This window comes from Sander vitreus, chromosome 2 (genome assembly GCF_031162955.1).
Source record: "Sander vitreus isolate 19-12246 chromosome 2, sanVit1, whole genome shotgun sequence".
NCBI classification, from domain to species: Eukaryota; Metazoa; Chordata; class Actinopteri; order Perciformes; family Percidae; genus Sander; species Sander vitreus.
Genome location: NC_135856.1, coordinates 11,749,093 through 11,769,650, shown reverse-complemented (window position 1 = coordinate 11,769,650; position 20,558 = coordinate 11,749,093). Strand labels below are relative to the sequence as shown.

The 20,558-nt window shown below is 39.5% G+C and overlaps 2 protein-coding genes across 2 annotated transcripts; both read left to right on the top strand.

Moving 5' to 3' along the window:
* The first annotated feature begins 5,508 nt into the window (after window positions 1-5,508).
* Window positions 5,509-10,686, top strand: LOC144535464 (meteorin-like protein). Its single transcript, XM_078277968.1, has 5 exons — window positions 5,509-5,906; window positions 7,042-7,225; window positions 7,318-7,543; window positions 8,923-8,982; window positions 9,780-10,686. Exons 1-5 carry the CDS (start codon window positions 5,812-5,814, stop codon window positions 10,094-10,096), a joined length of 882 nt encoding a protein of 293 aa, XP_078134094.1. The 5' UTR covers window positions 5,509-5,811; the 3' UTR covers window positions 10,097-10,686.
* Window positions 10,687-13,845: 3,159 nt separating this feature from the next.
* LOC144535460 (polymeric immunoglobulin receptor-like) lies at window positions 13,846-20,150 on the top strand. The gene is made up of 8 exons (XM_078277955.1): window positions 13,846-14,030; window positions 14,323-14,649; window positions 15,324-15,644; window positions 15,876-16,175; window positions 17,525-17,635; window positions 17,717-17,821; window positions 18,744-18,814; window positions 19,550-20,150. Exons 1-8 carry the CDS (start codon window positions 13,988-13,990, stop codon window positions 19,721-19,723), a joined length of 1,452 nt encoding a protein of 483 aa, XP_078134081.1. The 5' UTR covers window positions 13,846-13,987; the 3' UTR covers window positions 19,724-20,150.
* Window positions 20,151-20,558: the final 408 nt, after the last annotated feature.

Genomic DNA, 20,558 nt, shown 5'->3' with positions numbered 1-20,558 from the left:
CCAAAGGTAAACAGACCTTTCCCCACAAAATCTCCCCCGGTGTTTCCTGGGTCGGCGACGTGGTCTGCCTTACTGTAAATCTGGCCACAGCAGTTTGTAGGGAGGCAGCAGTGGCGGTAAAAACAGGGGTCTTCAACTCTGCCAAAAATGTTGATTGCGCTGCTTTCGTTTATCATAAACTGAACATACAGTTGCACAATGGTGTGAATGCACAGAATCACTTTGTCATATTAGGCTTGAATTCATTGGGTTTGGTCAGGACTGTTTGGGCCTGATTCAGCCTGGGGTTTGAGGTGGAAACCCCAGGCCTCTGCTACCCACAGTATAGTGCTGTGTAGGGGCTGAGAAAAATATCTCATTTACTTAGCACTCAGTCTCCACCTAGACTCCTCTTCCCTCCCTGCGTTTCTGCACACAAACTCTTAAACATAAAGGTGTGTGTAAAAACATGCGTTATGCGATAAGGTTGAATATCGCGATAACGATATTACTTGCGATAAATAAACAGATAAACACCCTGTATAAACACTTCAAGCGTACTCAGTTTTGCGTTTCTGCTGCTTTCAGTATTCAGCTAAAATACAAATTGCTTGTTGAATTAAAAAAAACTGAAGAAAAATAATTTCAAACATTCTTTTATCAAACAAATTGAACATTGAATTGAACTTAAAATGCAGTATTAAAAAAATAACAGTTACATTTTAAAGTGTAGTTTTCTCAACAAACTCAAAAAATCTCGAAGTGTCTTTCGCGATATGTCTCAGCCTTTCGCAATGTGTTTTATCGTGATAATGATAAAAAAAAAGGAAACATTATAATAACTTTGGCGATCTCTAGTGCTTTCATCAGGTCAACATTTTTTAATGACCCAATACCTGCTAAACTATTGACTTTCCCATCAGCCTCCGCTGTACTGTGCTTGGTACTAATTAGCAAATGTTAGCATGTCAGCATATAAATTGGGATGCGAAATATGATCATAAAATGTACTTACCGAACAAAATGAACAGCCAACTCTTGAGTGTCTTTTAGTACAACCAAACGCTGAACAAGATATATTTAGGCAAAACATTTTTTACAATAAACTTTCATGCACATCAATACATATTGCTAAGCCTCTATCATGATTGACAGGTTGCCGTAGTAGCGACTTCTCAATCACGAGGTAGCCGCGCCCCAAAACATCCCCTGCTTCATCCTATATTTTAAATTAAATGGGACCATAATTTACAAAATGAACATCATGCTGTATTGAAGAAGACTTGAAACTAGCGAATGAGACCATAAACTCATTCAAATGTTGGCTTCACTTTTCAGGGCCGGAATTTGCAACTATAATAAGATGGTAAACATGATAAACGTTAAACATCACCATGTTAACATTGTCAATGTGAGTATGCTGACATTAGAATTGATCTCAAAGCATTACCGTCTTTTTACACACACTAAATACATTTATCACCTCTGCTCACCATGCCTGTTGCCAAATATTTGAGTGAAACAGGAGGCGTTATAGCTCTTAGCAACCACTAATATTTAAAGTGTATGCAGTGCATGGAGCTATACGGTGCTTTGGATGAACGGACACCATATATTTTATAATGTAATGAACCAAAGTGATATGTTTAAGTAAGACCACGCTCTGTCTAAATACATCCTGTCTCCTTTACCCACTCTGCCGTCATGATAAAGCACTTGGTAGATGATCAGAGTGAGCTCTAATGGAGAATCTATATAAGAGACTCGGAAAGAGAGTAAACAGAGCTTTACTCAGGGTTTACACTCCATCTCTCTGCAGACATCAGACCTGATAACACAAACACACACACAATGAATGACCCTGACCCTGGAGCCTGCTTGCCCTTGCTGGTCAAATAAACCTGCACGTCTATAGACAAAATGCACACACACACATATGCACTTGCACAGCTGTGTGTTCTCTGGCAGTGCAGCTGATAAGAGAAAGAGATAAAGAGTCGGGTGTGTTTGGGTGAAGAGCGCTCACAGAGGTCAGACACTAAAGGCTTTTTTATTCACCTGGAACTTTACCACATTCCTTTGTTTCAACATCTCTCTCTTTATAGTGGTGTGTGTGTGTGTGTGTGTGTGTGTGTGTGTGTGTGTGTGTGTGTGTGTGTGTGTGTGTGTGTGTGTGTGTGTGTGTGTGAGCAACTGTCTTTCTAGTAACAGGCCCATTCTACGCTGCCCTACAAAGCCCAAGTGCATTAAAGTAAATAATCTTGAAGATTTTCCTTTAAATGTCTGTTAAGTCACTATCTATCGCAGAATAAGGTAACACTTTCTCTTTCTCTTCAACTCATCTGTGTGTGAAGCGGCATACTGTTTTTCCCAGTCTTTGCAGCTTTGTGAGTAAAAAGTTACCAACAAAAGTGCAACTGCAATTACCACTTGTCGCTAGCCTGACAAGCCAGACCCACATCCAGATGTTGGGTCTGGGAACTCACCATTGGCAGGGCTCAATCCGAGGGGCGGGATAAACAGTTGTCTTTCAAATTCCCTCTGCACGCAATAGCCAACCAGAGCAACGCTAGTTGATAGATTAAACTTTTGCCGTATCTGGTCGGCAAAACTCCGAACACATCTTCTTTTTTTAAGAATGACTTCAGTGCTTAACTCCAAGTCTTCCAGAGTCGCAGCCAAAACCAATTTGAAAAACCACTGTTCACCAGCAGCAGCAGCCATCTTCTTTGTTTTCAAGTAGCAGGGAACCATCGCAACTCTGCCATCCTTATGTTAAGCCCGCCCACCGACTCTATACACGACGTGATTGGCCTGACCAGAGTTTGGTTTTTCCAGCTCGCAAGCCAACGGAGAGTTGCTAGACCGACCCTGGAAAAAAAAAGTCAGATTCTGGCCAATATACAGTACAGTATACCCACTACAATACATTAGACTACACCACTGGCTTTAGTGAAATTCACATGACTTAGTGTAGTTAAACAATGCTTTAAATTGTAGATTGGTTTTTATTATTGATTTCAACATACACATATTTAAAGTAAACAGGCAGATACAACTACTAAACAATCAAACGTGTTCAAATGGACAAGAAAGCTCACAGATTTTATTTTGTTTGTAGATACTGTGTTTTCCTCTGAAGTCCGTCTAAAAACAGCATTATTTTAGGTCTTATGTCGGTTCTATTGCAGGTTTAAAATGAAGGTGTTACTATCTCTCTGCTATACACAGTTAGCCGGTCAGCCTGAAAACTGCCAACCATTTTTCTAAGTTTCTCTGCTTTTGTAGTTACTGATCTCTTTGTGGTAGGACATTGTAAAGTTGTCAGTGCTGCGAGCTGAATGAGTGATGTTCTTCCCCTTTTCTTCAAGCTGCTTTTGAGCAAGGCACTCAACCTTCCAACAGATCCTGTGAAGCTGCTCAGTTGGCCCCTGTGGGTAAATAAAGTTTTTTTGTAAAAAAAAAATAAGAGAGAGGAGTGTGCTGTGTGCGAACAATGAGTAAATGAAGGCCATGAAGATTGTAACCAGAGATGCAGGAATGTGTGTGTGGCTCCGCAAGGAAGCAGCGTGTGGACAGACGGAGCGTTCCTTCTGTCAGGCCGCTTGAGAGGAGCCAGGTGACGGCAGGGGGGTAAGGGGAGCAGGTCAGAGGCTCTGCTGCTCTGTAAATACTTCACATGGTGAAGGAGCACATGAGGTCAAACAGTGAATCGGCAGCTCCGACTTCCTCTGCTGTGGTGACAGGATTAGACTAAGGTCAGACTCCCTCTGCAGCCTCCAGGTCTTTGGGCTTCAGTCGTGTGAGGGAAATGTGTTCGTGGTACAGTAATACAGTTGTGATTTGCTTTATGCAGAGTCAGAGAGGAAGTGTAGAAAATCACCCGTGGGGTCATTCAGTACAGGAATTGTTAGCACACCTGAGCTAGTAGTGTTGTCCTTATTATTATTATTTTTTAGTGGCACACATAGTAATCGTGTCATTGATTGAAGTGCAATAATGTACACTTGCTGCATTTAAACAACATCCTTTTGGGTACCACTTTCGAAGATATCACCTTTTATGATGGATTCATAAAAGAGTAATGGCTTTATTAATGATTAATACATCATATTGTAATGCTGTGTGTGTGTGTGTGTGTGTGTGTGTGTGTGTGTGTGTGTGTGTGTGTGTGTGTGTTGCCATTAACTGCCAACTTGTGACAAATCTCTTTGCTGGTGTTCATCCTTTATGTGGTAGTGAAGCAGTATTACATGTTGGTAATCCATTACTATATATTTGGTCCAATAAATCCAAGGGATTTAACCCAAATGTTGTCATTATTAACTGCTTAAAACAGCATTAGGAAACGGTTCATTAAATATGAATAAAGTAATTCTAAACCACTTGATAAATTGTTAGAAAGTGGTACCTAATTTGACTCTGTAATTCAGTTTCCATTTGGTCAGTTAAGTTTAAATGGCTTCTTGAATGAGTAGCTACAACTGCACTCTAGTAATACTGAACTTTTCCATTTCCACAGAGACATAATGAAAGTTGATTTGTGAGGGGAGTGGGGATGGCTGGGATTCTGTGTTTCGGTATTTCTCGAAATGCGTTACATAGCTCTGGCTGTGTGGGGGAATGTGACGACTCAGTAATATGCTTGCAGTTCCGACTGTTTTCTCACGGGAAAACCGCCCGAGAACCAAACAGGCGTTTAGAGCACATGTGTGACTTCTTGTTACGTCAGGGCCTTTCTTTTTCCAAGGAGGTCGACCAATGAAAGAACACAGTTAATGATACATCAATATTAGTTATACTACCATTAAAATATGCTATGAAAGACAAGAGTCGCACTTAAATCCCATTAAAGATTATGTCGAAAAAAACATATTCCTACAATTAAATATATTTTAAGTGTTAGGTATGATAGTTAGGCACTGACTGCAGAGGTTTTGGTGGATGTTTGGGGAAGTCATTATGTATGCTGCTGTTCCAGACCTACATGCTGCTCTAATTTTCACTGCGATAATATGATCCATCTGTTTATAAAGCCAACATGCACACAACTCACGGGTTTGTACTGGCATCTTAAGATTTGACGGACTTATACGGAGCTGACATGCTGAAATTATCCAAGAAAGTTTGGCAAAAAATGTGGACTTGGCTAAAAGGAATAAAACTGAAATATTGGAAAGCAGGCCATTAGCTATTGTCTTTTGTGTTTAATTTTAATCGAATAGCATTTTATTTGTGCATTTTGCAATTGTATACATCCATGGCCATTTGTGGGCCAAGTGTTTTTATTAGGCTATTTGTTTAGTTTTTCTTTCTTTCTACGTTTTAAAACATTATGCTATTCCCTCACAACCAGTATCACGAGTTCTGGTGAATACCAATTAGTAGGCTATATGTTCAATTTAATTTGTGTAAAAGTTCGATGGTATTTGTCATGCTAAAGTGAGAGCTCTGGGGCTTTTCTCTACGCACATCTTTCAAGGGAATGTGTGGGAGTGGTTTGGAGCGAGCGCTCGCGTGTCACTCAAAGCAGAGTCAGCAGCTGGCACGCGCCCCCGGTGACGTGAAGCGGAGCGCAACAGAGCAAACGTTTTTTAAACAGTCTCTTGTCCTGCTGCGCGCGCTCACTGCTTCTTTTACAAACCTCTTGTCAAAATGTTTTTCTGCCACAGACGCGACCTCAGCCTCGACTGAACCCGCCATGTAGCGTGCGCGCGCGCCGAACGGAGCTCTGGGGGATATTTTACGGGATCTTGCGGTTCGGGAGCAGCAGAGCGCGCGGTGCTGGTCTGGTGTGCGGGATTCGTTGACCGCGGGGGCGGACAGGCCACCATGCACCGGCCGTGGGCTACGCATTGGATCACAGCCGTGCTCCTGTGTCGGACGGTGGCACAGTACTCCAGCGACCAGTGTAGCTGGAGAGGAAGGTGAGGATGTTATTATAGGCGACAAAACACACCTAGCACACAACTCAGGAATGTTACCAGCCTAAAAGTTACTTATAAGGAAAAATTATAATTATTTTTTTGATCCTCCACTCTCATGTAGGCTACTTTTGACTTTAATCCATGGATATTACATTCTGGAAATGCAGGGGAGTCATGAAAGGAACTTCAATCTTGTGTGAAAGGGAGGTTGTGTCTTTGAAGTGGCTCTGCTGTGCATACTTGGGCTTTAGAAGTAATCAGACACAAGGATGTTTGATTAAGATTTAATGTAGTCCAGTGTTATTTGACCTTCCAGTAAATAACACTGGAAGGTCAGAGTCATATGCGTGACTTTTTTATTCTGCTGCAGATCCGCAGTGGAAACTAGCAAAGGATGTTTTTAGCCTGTGTTCCATTAGTTATGGGTACTACTCAGACTCAGATCTCAGTAATTCATATGAATATCTTTATTAAAATCTTTTACCGCAATCATTCTTCTCAGAGAGGAAAATGACTCACAAGACCAAAAACCAATTATATGTGGACAGGAGGTGCTTTAGTTCGACTTTGAGAGACTATTCTTTTATAAAGTTTTCCATATAGTACATCTATAATATGCTCCCTTTAAGATTTTGGAAAAGTACTAATGATCAGAGGAATGTCTCTGCTTCAGTTCCTATCTTAAGTAAATACAGCTATATGGCCCCTTTGATCACTCCTCCAAGTCCCCAAGTCATAAAATATGAAAGCCTGTGTTCCGCACTCTGTGTCGTAAAGCTCACTGGCATCAAACTTCTAACAACCTAATGGCCCAATCAGTTCCTGGTGTTGAGGTAGCTTATGCACATCAGAGACAAGCAGCCACATCTGTCCAAAGTGAAAGATTTGTTGGCAGACAGCTGCACCAGAGTTGCAATTAATGAATGTTGCGATATCATTAAAAACCTTCCATATGTTTCTTTAACTCTGTTTCTCAAGCATGTCATTATAGATTGTTTTATTCGTTCACAGTCCTGAATCCCAAGGTTCCTTGCTGTTGGTCATTTTGATGATTTTAGGCATCTTATCTTGTTCCTCACTCTGGATAAGAGAGTAAACTACATGCCTTATATGAAAGATGTCTTCTCATCTGCAGTGGTTTGAGCCATGAGTCTCATCGCAGAGATGTGGAGCAGGTCTACCTACGCTGCTCTCAGGGGTCTCTGGAGTGGCTCTACCCCACAGGAGCCATCATTGTCAACCTGCGGCCAAACACAGAGCCCTCGTCACAACACATGGCAGGTCTCCATGTGTGCATCAAACCCCACACTTACTCCCAGGTAGAGTATACGACACCAGCATATTAAACACTGCAGCATGATGGAATAGATGGAAGGAGCTTACATGTGTCCTCCTGGCCGTCCGTGTTCAGGGTTCTCATGTGTATCTGGAGCATAGCGGGGATCTGAGGATGCTGCTGGCAGAGAAGGACCAGGCTCAGAGCACAGTGCATTGTTTCAGCCTGGCAGAGGGAGCTCTCTTTGTGGAGGCCGTCCCTCAGACGGACATCAGCCGGAGGATCACAGCTTTCCAATATGAGCTGGTGTCCAGTCAGGGGCCCGGGGCACACATGTACCCATACCTGCACCCTGGTTTAGGTGAGAGAATGCACGCACCCATTCTTCAATATATGTTTTCTTACATGTAGGATAAAGAGATTTAAGTATTGAAGTATTGTACTTATATGAAACTTATACCACTATATTCCAGGTAGGTAAAGTATTGTACTTTTTATTCCATTACATTTATCTGACAGCATTTCTAGTTACTAATTTTACACTCAAAACATATGATGAGTTTATAGATTAAACTACCACACAGTATGTGTGAAATAGTTCAAATTAGCTTCACTTTGACCAACATGAAAGTACAGCTTACATATTAATACATCAGTAATAATGATTAAACGGTATATCCATTTAAACTTATTATGGGCCATTCTGCATAATGAGTACTTTTACATTTGATACTTAAAGAACATTTTGTTGCTAATATTTATGTACTTTGATTCAAGTAAAATTATGAATGCAGGGTTTTTACTTTTAACACAGTGTGGTATGACTCCTTTCACGTAAGTAAATGATTTGAACACACCAACAAGCAAATGTTTCCACAAGTGCTCAAGCTTACAACTTCATTATAACAAAAAGGACTAAAAGCATTGTAAAAAAGTCTAAATATTCACGGCAATAGATTTTTGTTTGTTTGTTGTGAAGTTGTTTTCACACTGTTCTGTTCTTGTGTAAATTGATGTAATTGGTTTAAATGGTCTGTTAAACTCCTCATACCTGACATAGGCCGTCCTCTCACTGATATAAAGTGAAGGTGACAAAAGGCCACGTTAGTGTTTCACCCCCGTTTCTTCATCTCTACATGCTGCTCCTCTCTGACACCCTGTCCTCCCCCACTTCCTCACTCCCACACTCCCATGCCTGAGTCAGACTTATGAAAACAAGCAGGCCAATCAAAAGGTCACGTTAGGGTCAAACACAAGGTTCAGCCAATCGTCTCTAAAGTGTCAATCAAGAACAGACCCCCACTTCCTAAACAGGGATTTTGGGTAGCCCACCAGTACGATTAAAGTGGTCTGGTAGAGTAAAGGGGATGGTGGGTGGAGAGGAGGGCTGGACTGCGCTCCTAATGAGACAGAAGAAAGCCTGTCCAAGCCTGTCTGTCTGTGTGTCTGGGCATTTTATAGCTGTTTTTATAGCTTACAGGGTCAAGGGGTAATTCTGTAATTACGTCTCTCCCCTCACCTGCTGTTCTCATTCAAATACTCTCTTGATGTCTCTTTCGACTCATTAACACCCACCAATACAGAGAAAAAGAGAGAACAGGAAACAGACACGAGGTGAAACAACTCGCAGGATGATTCAAAAGCTAACGAGGAAAGAAAGTGAATCCTGTAAGTAAGAACTTCTGTGGTTTCTAAAGTTAAAGTATTTAATGTTTTCTTTTTTCCCGTTTTCCATTTTAGTCACCTGTAAACCCTGTTCAGATGAAGAGGTCCTTATGGCTGTGTGTACCAGTGACTTTGGTAAATACATACACACTAACACACACGTCGCCATTGAAGGAGTATTTTTACGCTTTGGAAAATACGCTTATTCCCTTTCTTGCCAAAGAGTTAGACGAGAAGATCGATACCACTCTCGCGTCTGTACGGTAAATATGAAGCTATAACCAGCAGCTTGTTAGCTTGTTAGCTTAGCTCAGCATAAAGACTGGAAACAAGGGGAAACAACTCGCCTGGCTCTGTCCCGAGGAAACAAAACCGCCCTACATCTAAAGATCACTAATTAACACAATATATCTCGTTTGTTTAATCCGCACAGAAACCCAAGTGTAACAACAACAATTTTCCATTTTGCATGGGGTTATGTGCCAGACTGTTTCTATTTTTTATTTGTCTATTTTCAGGACCAGTTGCCAGACAACCAGCAGAGACTTCAGGAAGTTACTGTTTTTAGTCTTTATACTAAGCTAAGCTAACTGGATCCAGCTACATATTTACCATACAGACAAGAGAGTGGTATCTTCTTATCTAACGCTCGACAAGAAAGCAAATGTACTTTTAACAGTGGCCATTAGGGCAACAAGTGGCAACAGCAGGATAATGGAACATTGAATATGTCTACATTTCCCAATATTCTCTTGAGACTTTAAAGACATCATCATAATGTAATCTGAATGAGCTAAAACATAGTGTAACAGTTACACAAGTAGAGTTAGACTGACTTCGTTACCCAATAGTATCTATCTTAAGTTTGTATCTATCATTGATTCATCGATGTAATGTCCTTCTCTTTATCTCTCCTGTTCCTGTCTCTCTAGCTGGCAGTGGCATCTTTCGAGGTGTGGCATCAGGTACTATCGACCTCTCCCCTGCTGTGGTGACTCTGAGTCGGCTGTTTCGTCAGAAGAGCAGAGTGTTTGCTTGGGGTGGAGCCAGAGGGCGGGGTTGGGCTGGACGTATCAATGTTCCCGCACAGTGCAGTGTGCATACTGGAGGGGATGAGTACCTTTTGACTGGCTCTGTCCATTTTGGCGAAGCCTGGCTTGGCTGCGCTCCTCGCTACAAGGACTTCCTGAAGCTGTACATCAGAGCACAGAAAGTGGAAACAAACCCATGTGAAATAGACATAGATTGAGAGATCTCTTCGTGGTTCTGGGTGAAACAGGGTGGAGTGCTTCTCAAAAAAAAAGGGAACAGGCTAAGGCTTGGAACGTTTGAGGAGCCACTGTTCTGGTTGACTCAGATAAAGCATTGTTACGGACCCCCCCGGCCATCATTCTTTTTAATGCTGTGCAATTTAGTGTTGCCTTGCAGCAGAAAGGACTGTTGCACAGTTTGAACATTTTAGTAGCCAATGTCCCCATTTGACTGTACTTGTATATTGTGTGTGTGTGTGTGTGTGTGTGTGTGTGTGTGTGTGTGTGTGTGTGTGTGTGTGTGTAAATATGTTTGTGCATGAGTGAGACAGCGAATGATTGAATGATGAGCATAAATTCATTTTGTGCAGAACAGGTTAAAGTTTTTATTCTCATGACGATACCGCTTGTGTGATCATTCTTGAAATGAATGTTTGCTTTGTAAAAAGCTTTCTGTAAAACTTCTGACAGAAGTGTACAGTATGCAGCTCTGTGAGTCTTTATGTACTAAGTGTGTGAGTGTGTTTTTGCTAATGAGTTCAGAGGGTCTATATATTTACAAAAAAATAAAAAGCAATCCTTCAGCTTCTCTTTCTGTTGAAAGGTATACATTTGATATTTCCATTCCTCCGTTTGTGAGTGAGCCTGTATATCCTGATCTTGCATTATATTTTATTAACAAACCTGTCCCTATGCATCACATACCGTATGGCACACTGAGGCTGAGTGGGGTTGAGGTGCAGATAATTAAAAACAGATGGCAAGGGAAGTTGATAATGGGACCAAAAAATGAAGTTTCCAGCCTCTGCTGCAAACAAAAGATATTATCCCCAAAAGTAAAAACCATTATGAGTGTGACTGTTATGACTGTGGAGCTTTGAGGAGCCACTGTTCTGGTTGGCATCCTCCTTGCCTGTGTATGTGGGTGTGTGTGTGTGTGTGTGTGTGTGTGTGTGTGTGTGTATATTTTCCAACATAGCCAACCATGTCCTATTCAATAACTAATGTTGTGTTTTTTTCCCCCCTTGAGTTTCATGAAAGCAGACTCCTGTGGCCTGAATTATCCTACAAGCTTAAATTATGAGCACAACCAAACTCAGACCAGCATCCCACATTTATTTATTTTACTGAGGCATTTACAGCTGTCAAAAAAACTACTGTCAGATGGATGGATGTTTGAGACTAAGAGCTCGATGGGTGGAGAGACGATAGAGGAGGCGATGTGTGAACGACCTCAATGTGCACTTCTCTCTCCGCCTGCTGTCAGCAGTTGTGTGTGTGTGTGATGCTTTCCCTCCTTACTCAGGAAGAGCAAAAATGGATGGAATGTCCCCTCCCACACACAAACACTCACACCCACCCACACCTCCATCCCAAGAGTCAAACCATGTGTGGTGTACTACTGAGTAAAAAACAACCGTAAATGTTTTATACCTGACAAGCATAATTTTTAGCAGGTGTGTGAAACTCTGTTTTTTTGTCTCCAATTTGTATTAATGCTACCACTAGCACAGGGAGTTGAAGTCAAACAGATTACATAAAGAATGGTCAACATGGAAGCAGCAAAGGCTGAGATTTCCTGACTTTAAAGATGTGTTCAGACAAAGAGCTTCCCATAATGCAACTAATTTGCAAATGTTGTTAGACCCTCCCTGCCTGGTTAATATCCAACATCTTTCAAACTCCATGCGTCCAGTTTGTAACACAGGCTTTGATAAAAAAAGAAAGAAAAAAAAGTGTAGCCGTAGATGTGGTCATGAATTTGGTGAGGTAAAATTGTTTTCTCTTATGGGAAAGCTTTTGCAGAATGAATAAGTGAAAAAGAGAAGGCAGTAGATAAGACATAGGGAGACATTAACACATAGCTTGAAGGTTTAAGATAGACCCTAAAGACTTGTGAGGGTCACCTATATATAACCGTCCCCCCTTTTCATACTGTGTGTGTGTGTGTGTGTGTGTGTGTGTGTGTGTGTGTGTGTGTGTGTCTTAGGTAGTTTGAGAAGACCACAACACACGCGTCCTGCGCACTGCCGACATGCAAACAGGCCACACGGAAGAAACCCAACCCACCATAGCAGCACCCAACACCCCTTGGCAACAGCTCATCTTGCCTTGGCATCTTCGCTAATTCGGGACACACTTATCCCTCCGCACAGGGGTCTTAATGTTAACCTTTCGGTGTGAGAGTGTGTGAGATATGGAAACGGTTTGTGCTGCAGTATGGGAGAGGCACAGCTGAGTGGTCAGCTGGAGTCGAGGGAATGGCTGAGGTCAGGGAAAATATATGCATGCTTTCACCCACATATACCACCAATGGCATTTTATAATGCGCTGGCCAGGGTGGGGTTGGTAGTTTTAAACGGTGGTACAATATTTTAGGTTGTAAGTATGTCTGGTTTCTACAGGGGGTCCAAAGTAAAAAAATATATATATTTCAGATCAAGATGTCTTGACAGAGATTGATACACTCAACGAAGTTGACATATAGACATGAAATAGATATTTTAATCGCAGATCTTAAATCATTTTTATTGTATACTACTAGAATGACAACTATGTGCCACTGTAATAATTACTGACATTTTCAGTGTTTCTGTCGTTTTATTAAGTTACTAAATATAAGTTTAGTTTTCAGTGCTACTGGAATTTCAGGAACACTATTTAAAAACATAAAAAACATCATTAGAGGTGCCATTTAATAATTGTAATACATGATGGACATATAGATAACATAAATGGATTTATAAAATTATGGATTTATAAAATTATATTTAAAGTTTTTAAAAATGACTTTTATTGCCAAATTAATAAATTGAATAACACAATTTATATATATAAAAGAGTAACTGTTATTGACTTTTGCAGTTAATATTTGAATAAATCTGTTTTACGGTTGGTGTGATGTAATGATGTATTAGTTAGTTAGTTGATATCAGAAATTAAAGGTGTACAACCCTAGAGAAGACTGTTACTGCCACACAGGGAAAATAAGAATTACAAGTTTTTAATATTCAGTATGTATTTCATTGTAGGCTGCTTTTACATTTTGAGTACCTTCTGAATAATATTTATCCTGCTTCTAGAAGCACAGAGTAGACTGAAGTTATAGAATAGAATAGAATACACTTTATTGTCCCAGAGGGTAAATTTGTCTTGGACATAGTGCTACAATCTGTTGCTTCACAACATAAACAACATGTAACATAAAAACATTCTAAAATCACATTTCAAAAGAACTTTCTTTCGAAAACGAGAAGGTCACCACTTTATTCGTGTGTACTGTAATGCAGACTTGTGTGTGCTGAATCTCTTTTATTTTGAAAGTGACGTGCCTGTTATAGGAGTAAATGCTCCAAAAAGAACCAAGCGTCTCAAGCACTGTGAAAATGATATCTGCCAACCAAGAAAATATATTTAATTATTTAATCATAGGGCATATTTCATATTATGAGTAATGTTAAATGAGGTAAACATTCATTATCATCATCATTCATCATGTACCATGAACCTTATTAGTATATTGAGGTATGAGGTTGGATAGAGTGCCCCTTTGTAACTGGAATGATTGAACCTCTGATTTACTTTTATGAATAACTATAAACTAAAAGGAACTGTTTGTACTTCATACAAATATTAAATCATACCCACCTAATTCGAGTGGAAGTGAATTTGTTTTCTTTGTACCCTCTTTTACAGTTTCATAGCAGTCACTGCAAGTTTGTACAAGACAGGAAATTCATTTGTGATCGTTCAAGGTTGATAAACATGATCTAAATGAAGAAGTGAAAGGGTTTGCATGGTATGCTGACACATAATGTGGGTGTAACATTTTCTATATTGGCACCACTGCTTTTGCAGTTTCTGTTTCTTTGAAACTGTAATGCAATAAAATGAGGCGGTGGAGACATCAAAGCCTGCTGTTCACCCTGTGCAGTAAGTTCTTTCTTATTTCATTTGTCATCTGTTGTTTTCTAATTCAATATGGCAGATTACTACACCTTGATACTGGTGGTCTTTGCAATTTCATTATACAGCTGTAACACAGCTAGCATTGATTTATGTCTACATGAAACGATAAAAATTATATCATAGACTTCTTATCACATTAAAATGCATGTTATATGTTCAGCGATGCTGCCTAACCCTGAAAAAAAAAAACATTAAAAGTTTTAATGACGTCGCATTTCCAGGTTGTTTTTTATTTCATGTTGTCTTCTCTTTACAGTTGCTCTAAACTGTGTGAGGAGTGCAGCAGAGTTAATCCGTGTGTCTGGGTATGAAGGGAGAGACGGTAAAGTTTCTTGTCCCTATGAAGAGGGTTATGAGTCTTATGAGAAGTACCTGTGCAAGAATGACTGTAGGAGTGATGATGTTCTTATTAAGACGACAGACGCAAAGAAGAACAGATACTCCATCCATGATGACAAACAGAAACGGGTCTTTGCAGCGACCATCTCTGATTTGAGTCGTACGGATGCTGGGAAATATTGGTGTGGGGTTACCAGAACTGGAAAGGATATCTACACTGAAGTCATGCTGGAAGTAGGACAAGGTACGCGCATAAATAAATAAGCCTCATTTTTAAATTTCCACGTTGACAAGTAAAAACTTAATTATTGCATTACTTAGCTAGACCTTATTGTTGTTTAGTTGCTAAGAGTTGTCACCATAATGTATTATGGTAGAACAAACAATTGGACACATTTACAGTGGTGGACTGTAGCAAAGTACAATTACCTAAGTACTGTACATAAGTAGAATTTTCAAGGTACTTAGATAGTAATTTACTTGAGTATTTCCATTTTCTCCTACTTTACTCTTCTACTTAATTTCACTTCAGAGGCAAATATATTACTTTTACTCTACTGCATTTATCTGACAGAATTGGTTACTTTGCAGATTCATTTTTATATACAAAACATATGACTGTCTATAAAATTGATTCAGGGTTTTAGTAATTTTGAGTAAATACAATATTTTTTAATAGCTCCATATTAACCAACTATGCTGTTACACCTACATGAGAGGGGTAGTTCTGCCTGCATAATGAGCACTTATTCTTTTGATGCTTTCACTACATTTAGCAAACAATAACATAACATTTTACTTTAGTCAATGTTTTAAAGCCAATACTTTTACATTGTGATATTGCGTCTTTGACTCAAGAATCTGAATTCTCATAAATGTGCTTTTAAAAGTCTGTGATGTTGTTCATTTTACTGACAGACAGCTGTTGTGATCATTCCACCAAAGTCCAAACTTATGAGGAGAGTTCAGTGTCCTTCAGTTGTCCGTATGAGTCTGAGTACCAGAACAGCCTGAAGTACATCTGCAGAGGAAACCAGCCCTCTGTGTGTCTGCAGCATGCACTAATCTCCTCTGACAACAAACAAAAGGGACAGTTCACACTTACAGATGACATGGCATCGAGGAAATTCACAGTGACCATTACCAGTTTGACCCAAAATAATTCTGGGTCGTACCTTTGTGGTGTCCATGGAAACACTGGCCTGGATGTTTTCTCTGCTTTTGAGCTAGAAGTCAAAGGTAAAAGATCTACCTCATCATATTGTAGTAAACTGTTATTTTTCACAGAATGTAAATGAGCTAGAAAACACTTTCTGTAAAATAGGTATTGAGAAAAAAATACAAAAGGTTTATGAAACAAAGGTTTGATTTGACACTTGGATGATTTGTCAAAATATAACAAACAGTTATGTTTCTATTCTGAGCTGAATACAGGCTGCAATGTTGGCTGATCTTCTTTCTGTTTGACAGAGTGGTGCTGTGTGATGTCACACAAACTTAGCGGCATTGTGGGACGCCCAGTACCTATGCAGTGTCCCTATCCACCACAACACAGGGATAACAGGAAGTTCCTCTGTAAGGGAGACCACCGCAAAACCTGTAAAGACATGATGACGAGTCAAAGCAGGTTCATTCTGCAAGATGATGTTACATCCAGCTCTTTCTCAGTGACGATACCAGAGCTGAAAGCAGGGGATGCTGGGACATACTGGTGTGGTTCAGACTCACAGTGGAGTGTTGGTAATTACACCAAGATTCAACTGTCACTAGGTAAGATATTGAAGAGTAAGAGAGATGGAGAACATAGCTCAATATATGACTGAAAATGACTGTAGCTGTAAGCTCTATCAAGGTTTGATCTCCACTTCATAAACTTGGTTCAGCTTAGGTATGCATCATGACACCATGGCATAATGGATTTAATCCCTCCTCCTTCCTTCTTGATTCCTGAAACTATAGACTATGAAATAATAGCAAACTGTATAGCCTTTAGCTTTTATATTCCATCAAAGAAAGGGTATATAGTGTTTTAACCATACGTAGTTTGATGACTCAAAGCCTGATTTGCAGAGTGTGTAGTTCGCAGGTGTAATCTTTACATAGTTTACCACAATGTCAGCATGGTAATATTCACTAATTAGCACTAAACATAAAATATGCTGCTTAAGGTTTGCAGTTATTTGGTCATACAATAAAGGATAATTGGAAAATTGGACCTAATAACGGCGCTGGATGAATAGTCAGGGGTTTGCATTATTGAATTTTTATTCTCTGGGGAACATTAATCTCTATAGAAGAAAAAATGTAATCGTGATCCTTCCAACAGTTGTTGAGATAACCTCAAAGTAGGGAAGATTCAGAAACAAACCTTTAATTTTACACTTCTTTGATTTGTCAAAATATATCAAATTCTTGAGCTACTCTGAGCTGAATACAGGCTGCAATGTTGGCTGAATGTCTTTCTGTTTGTCTGTTTTTGACTTTGTTTGCCAACAAGATATTGTCTTACACAAACTGCTTCTCTTTATACTGAAAGTGTTATATGTAGAGCATGTATTTCACATATGTAATATAAACGTTGTTTACCACCATAGTTTAGCATGTCAGCATGCTAATATCCGTTAATTAGCACTGACCATGAAGTACGCTGAGGGACTCTGGAATCGGGAATTTATTTTGCTAGTATCTGGAAACATTGGACTTAATAATTAAGCTTGATGAAAAGTCAGGAGATAACATTATTATATACATTCATTGTTTCCTCTGGGGAACATCAATGTCTATGTAAAAATGCATAGTGATCCATCCAACAGTTGTTGAGACAAACTAAAGGTGGGCTAGAGGAAAAGTCAGGGAGATCACTAAAATTATTAGAAAACATCATCTGAGAACCTGTATAGTATATGGTTTGTGCCAATCCATGCAGTAGTTTTTCATCCTCTGTTTGGGGAAAGAATATATGTACCAAATTTCATGTCAATTCCTTTTGTTGAGGTATTTCACTTTGGACCAAGTTGGTGGACCGACCAACTGACCGACAAACATTGCTATCCCCAGAGCCCAACTGCTACTAAAAGTAAGAATATTTCCCAAGTGTACTAAGAAACTTTCTCTAACAGACTTCCAGCAGACCAGCACTGTGATGTCTACTATCAATGTGGTTCCTACCTTCACTATGGTGGAACCTGTCAGATCACAAGCAACACCTATCCCTGGAAAAGAGATCAAAGGTGCGTGCGTGCGTGCGTGCGTGCGTGGCTGTGTGTTTTCAGGAAGTGTATATTTTTACTCTGTTCTGTTTTTTTCCACAGATGCAACACTCTTTTACTCTGTGGGTTTCATTGTGCCCGCTGTGCTGCTCATACTGACATCTGCCCTGGTCACAGTTTATAAATACAAATGTTACAAAGTGCGAGGTATGTTTCAACAAATGCATGCACAGAACCATGCACACACAGCAACACACATACACATGCAAACTAACTGTTTAACCAGTTCTAGGTAGGAATGTGGCCATCACATACAGCTTACTAAACAGGCCTATTCTGGTGTGTTCTTCTGTTCCAACTGGCTGAATGTGTACCTAAGCAAGCAGATAGATTTTTGTATTTGTAGTCCCGAACTGCATACTACAAAAATCTAACCGCAGTCTAAGCTACCACGAGCTAATTTTAGCTAACGTTAGCTAACATGTCAAACGGGGCTAGTCTTTCAATGGTTTTGGGGCTAGTAAATCAGCATGTAGGAGAATGTAAAGTCGCACGTCAACTATAACATAGCAAGGTGACCAGTAAAACTACAGCAGACGACTACCCTTGGCTAAAAATAACTTACTTTAAGATGCTTCTTCAGGTTGGAGGTGGAGTAATTTGAACGCTGAAAGGAAGTTGGTTGCTGGCAAGCAGATGTTGCACTGCAGTTATATTTCGTTCTCCCTGTTCTTTCTTTAATGTGAAATGCTGTTTGAATTTCCAAGATAGAAACGCATTCCTGCCCTGGCTCTGTTGTGAAGGTTCCGACTCCATCTTTACCTCTATCAGTGATCACGCAAATAGCAAATTTTTTTGTTTTCATATTGGGGCTTCTGGGAAATGCATGGAGTTGGAGAGTGAATAAACCCGTGAAACAGAGAAGTATCGTCATCTAATCCATTGATTTCAACAATGTAACTGTATTCTAAATACCAACTATTTAAATTGTAACTGTAACGGAATACAGTTACTCATAATTTGTATTCTGAATATGTAACGCTGGTACATGTATTCCGTTACTCCCCAACACTGCACATATGCATGCACACAAGTTGTTTAACCATTTCTTATGCTGTGTGTTTTCAAGGAGCTGGAGGCAACATGAACAGAAACAAAACCAAGACAGCAGAAACAGAGGAAATGACAGGTGTAGCAGATGTAAGAAAACTAAAATACAAAGCCTTGTTAATAGACACAAGAGGCTGCAATGTTCATTATGGTCCACATTACAAACGTGTGGGACACACAAAAAAAAAGATGATTTTTTTCTATTAGTGGGGCTCAATATGTAAAGTTTGTTTTTAGGGTGGGAAAAAAGTGGGATCATCAAAATCAAAAAGTGTATGTCCAAAAAACAATGTGCTTAACACATTTCACAGCAGACTGCAGTGAAGTCTAAATAGTCCACATGATAGTCTAATGATCTGATTATCTTAATACTGCTTAGACAAAATTGGCTCATGGCGGTGGTTGAGAAAAGATCGGGATCTAAAACTGAAGGGGTTCGTCCTCTTGAGAGCATGAATGTGCTCTGAGAATTTGAGGATAATATGCCCATTAGATTTTGATATTTCTTGGGCGCAAGTGGACATTCTGGCCACATGACGGCATCAGAAGAAAGGTCAGGATGTGAAAATGATTTCTCTGGTTGCCATTTACAGGAAAATTCATGGCCAAAATTATTCGTAATCATTTGGCCAGTGAAAAGTCACACCAAATTCCATAACAATCTGACCTTTAAATGGAAAGGTGTTTTGCTCTGAGACAATTATTGAGCCAATGCAATGACCAACTTGCTGATTATTTGGCCATTTGTATGTGCATATTTTTTTTACAAATTCTTATCTGAGTAACCTCACCCTCTTGTCTGTTTATTTTTGCTGATTCTTTTAGATTTATCAAAATCAAGACGTAGCGTGCTCAAAGCAGCGGACCTCCAAACCACAGAGCGCCTGTCAACACCATGATGACGCAGGTGAAGCCGAACAAGATTCTGTGTACCAAAACGTCACCACAACAGATAATATCTACTGTAATCAAATTTTCATTAAAGCCAATAGGAGATGAACAGCATGCACATCTGTGATCAAACCTTGCATTTCCGGGTCACATCTGTACCCAAATGATCCTGTTTGTATCTCAATTAACAGTTATCCAGCACATAGTCACATACCGCTATGGTCCAACCTTTTCATTGTCTTACTGAAAACTACAGTAACATAATTATTTGTACAGATTTGTTTCATAATTACCATCAGTTATATTAAGTACTTAATGTCAATGCTTATTTAATTTCTTCAACTTAGATTTTACATTTTTGCTTTTACTTTTACATTCATTATGATTGCTTATTAATATAACTGTTGCACACCTGCAATATAAGAATTGTAGGCATGATAACCAGTTCCCCTACAAGGTAAATACCCCAAATGTAAGTTATCTTCATGAATGCACCTTTTAGTTGAAGTGAATAAATAAACAAAATGAAACAACTGACCGCTATTGTTTTTTTTGCACTATATAAATAAGATATAAAAACAACATCGACACATAGTTCCAAACATTTGATGAACTGAAATATTCAAGTGAGTCATTTTAGCAAATTAGAGCATGACACTACTGTATATTCCAGTAATATTCACAGAGAGACAACCCATTCTCACGGCAGTTTGTGAAATGTTCACGTAATTTAATCTATTGATTCGTATACACGTTTTTTTCATGATGGTCAGCAAGTTTTTCAGTTTTCTGAAGTTGTTGCATTAAACTAAATGTTTTTACTACAATGCATTTTTAATAAACATAATTTGACACTCACTTGGTCTAACTGACAAACTGAGCTGTAGTTTTCTTCAGATTAACTCACTGATCAAGTCCATTTACTATTACTAAACTCACAGTC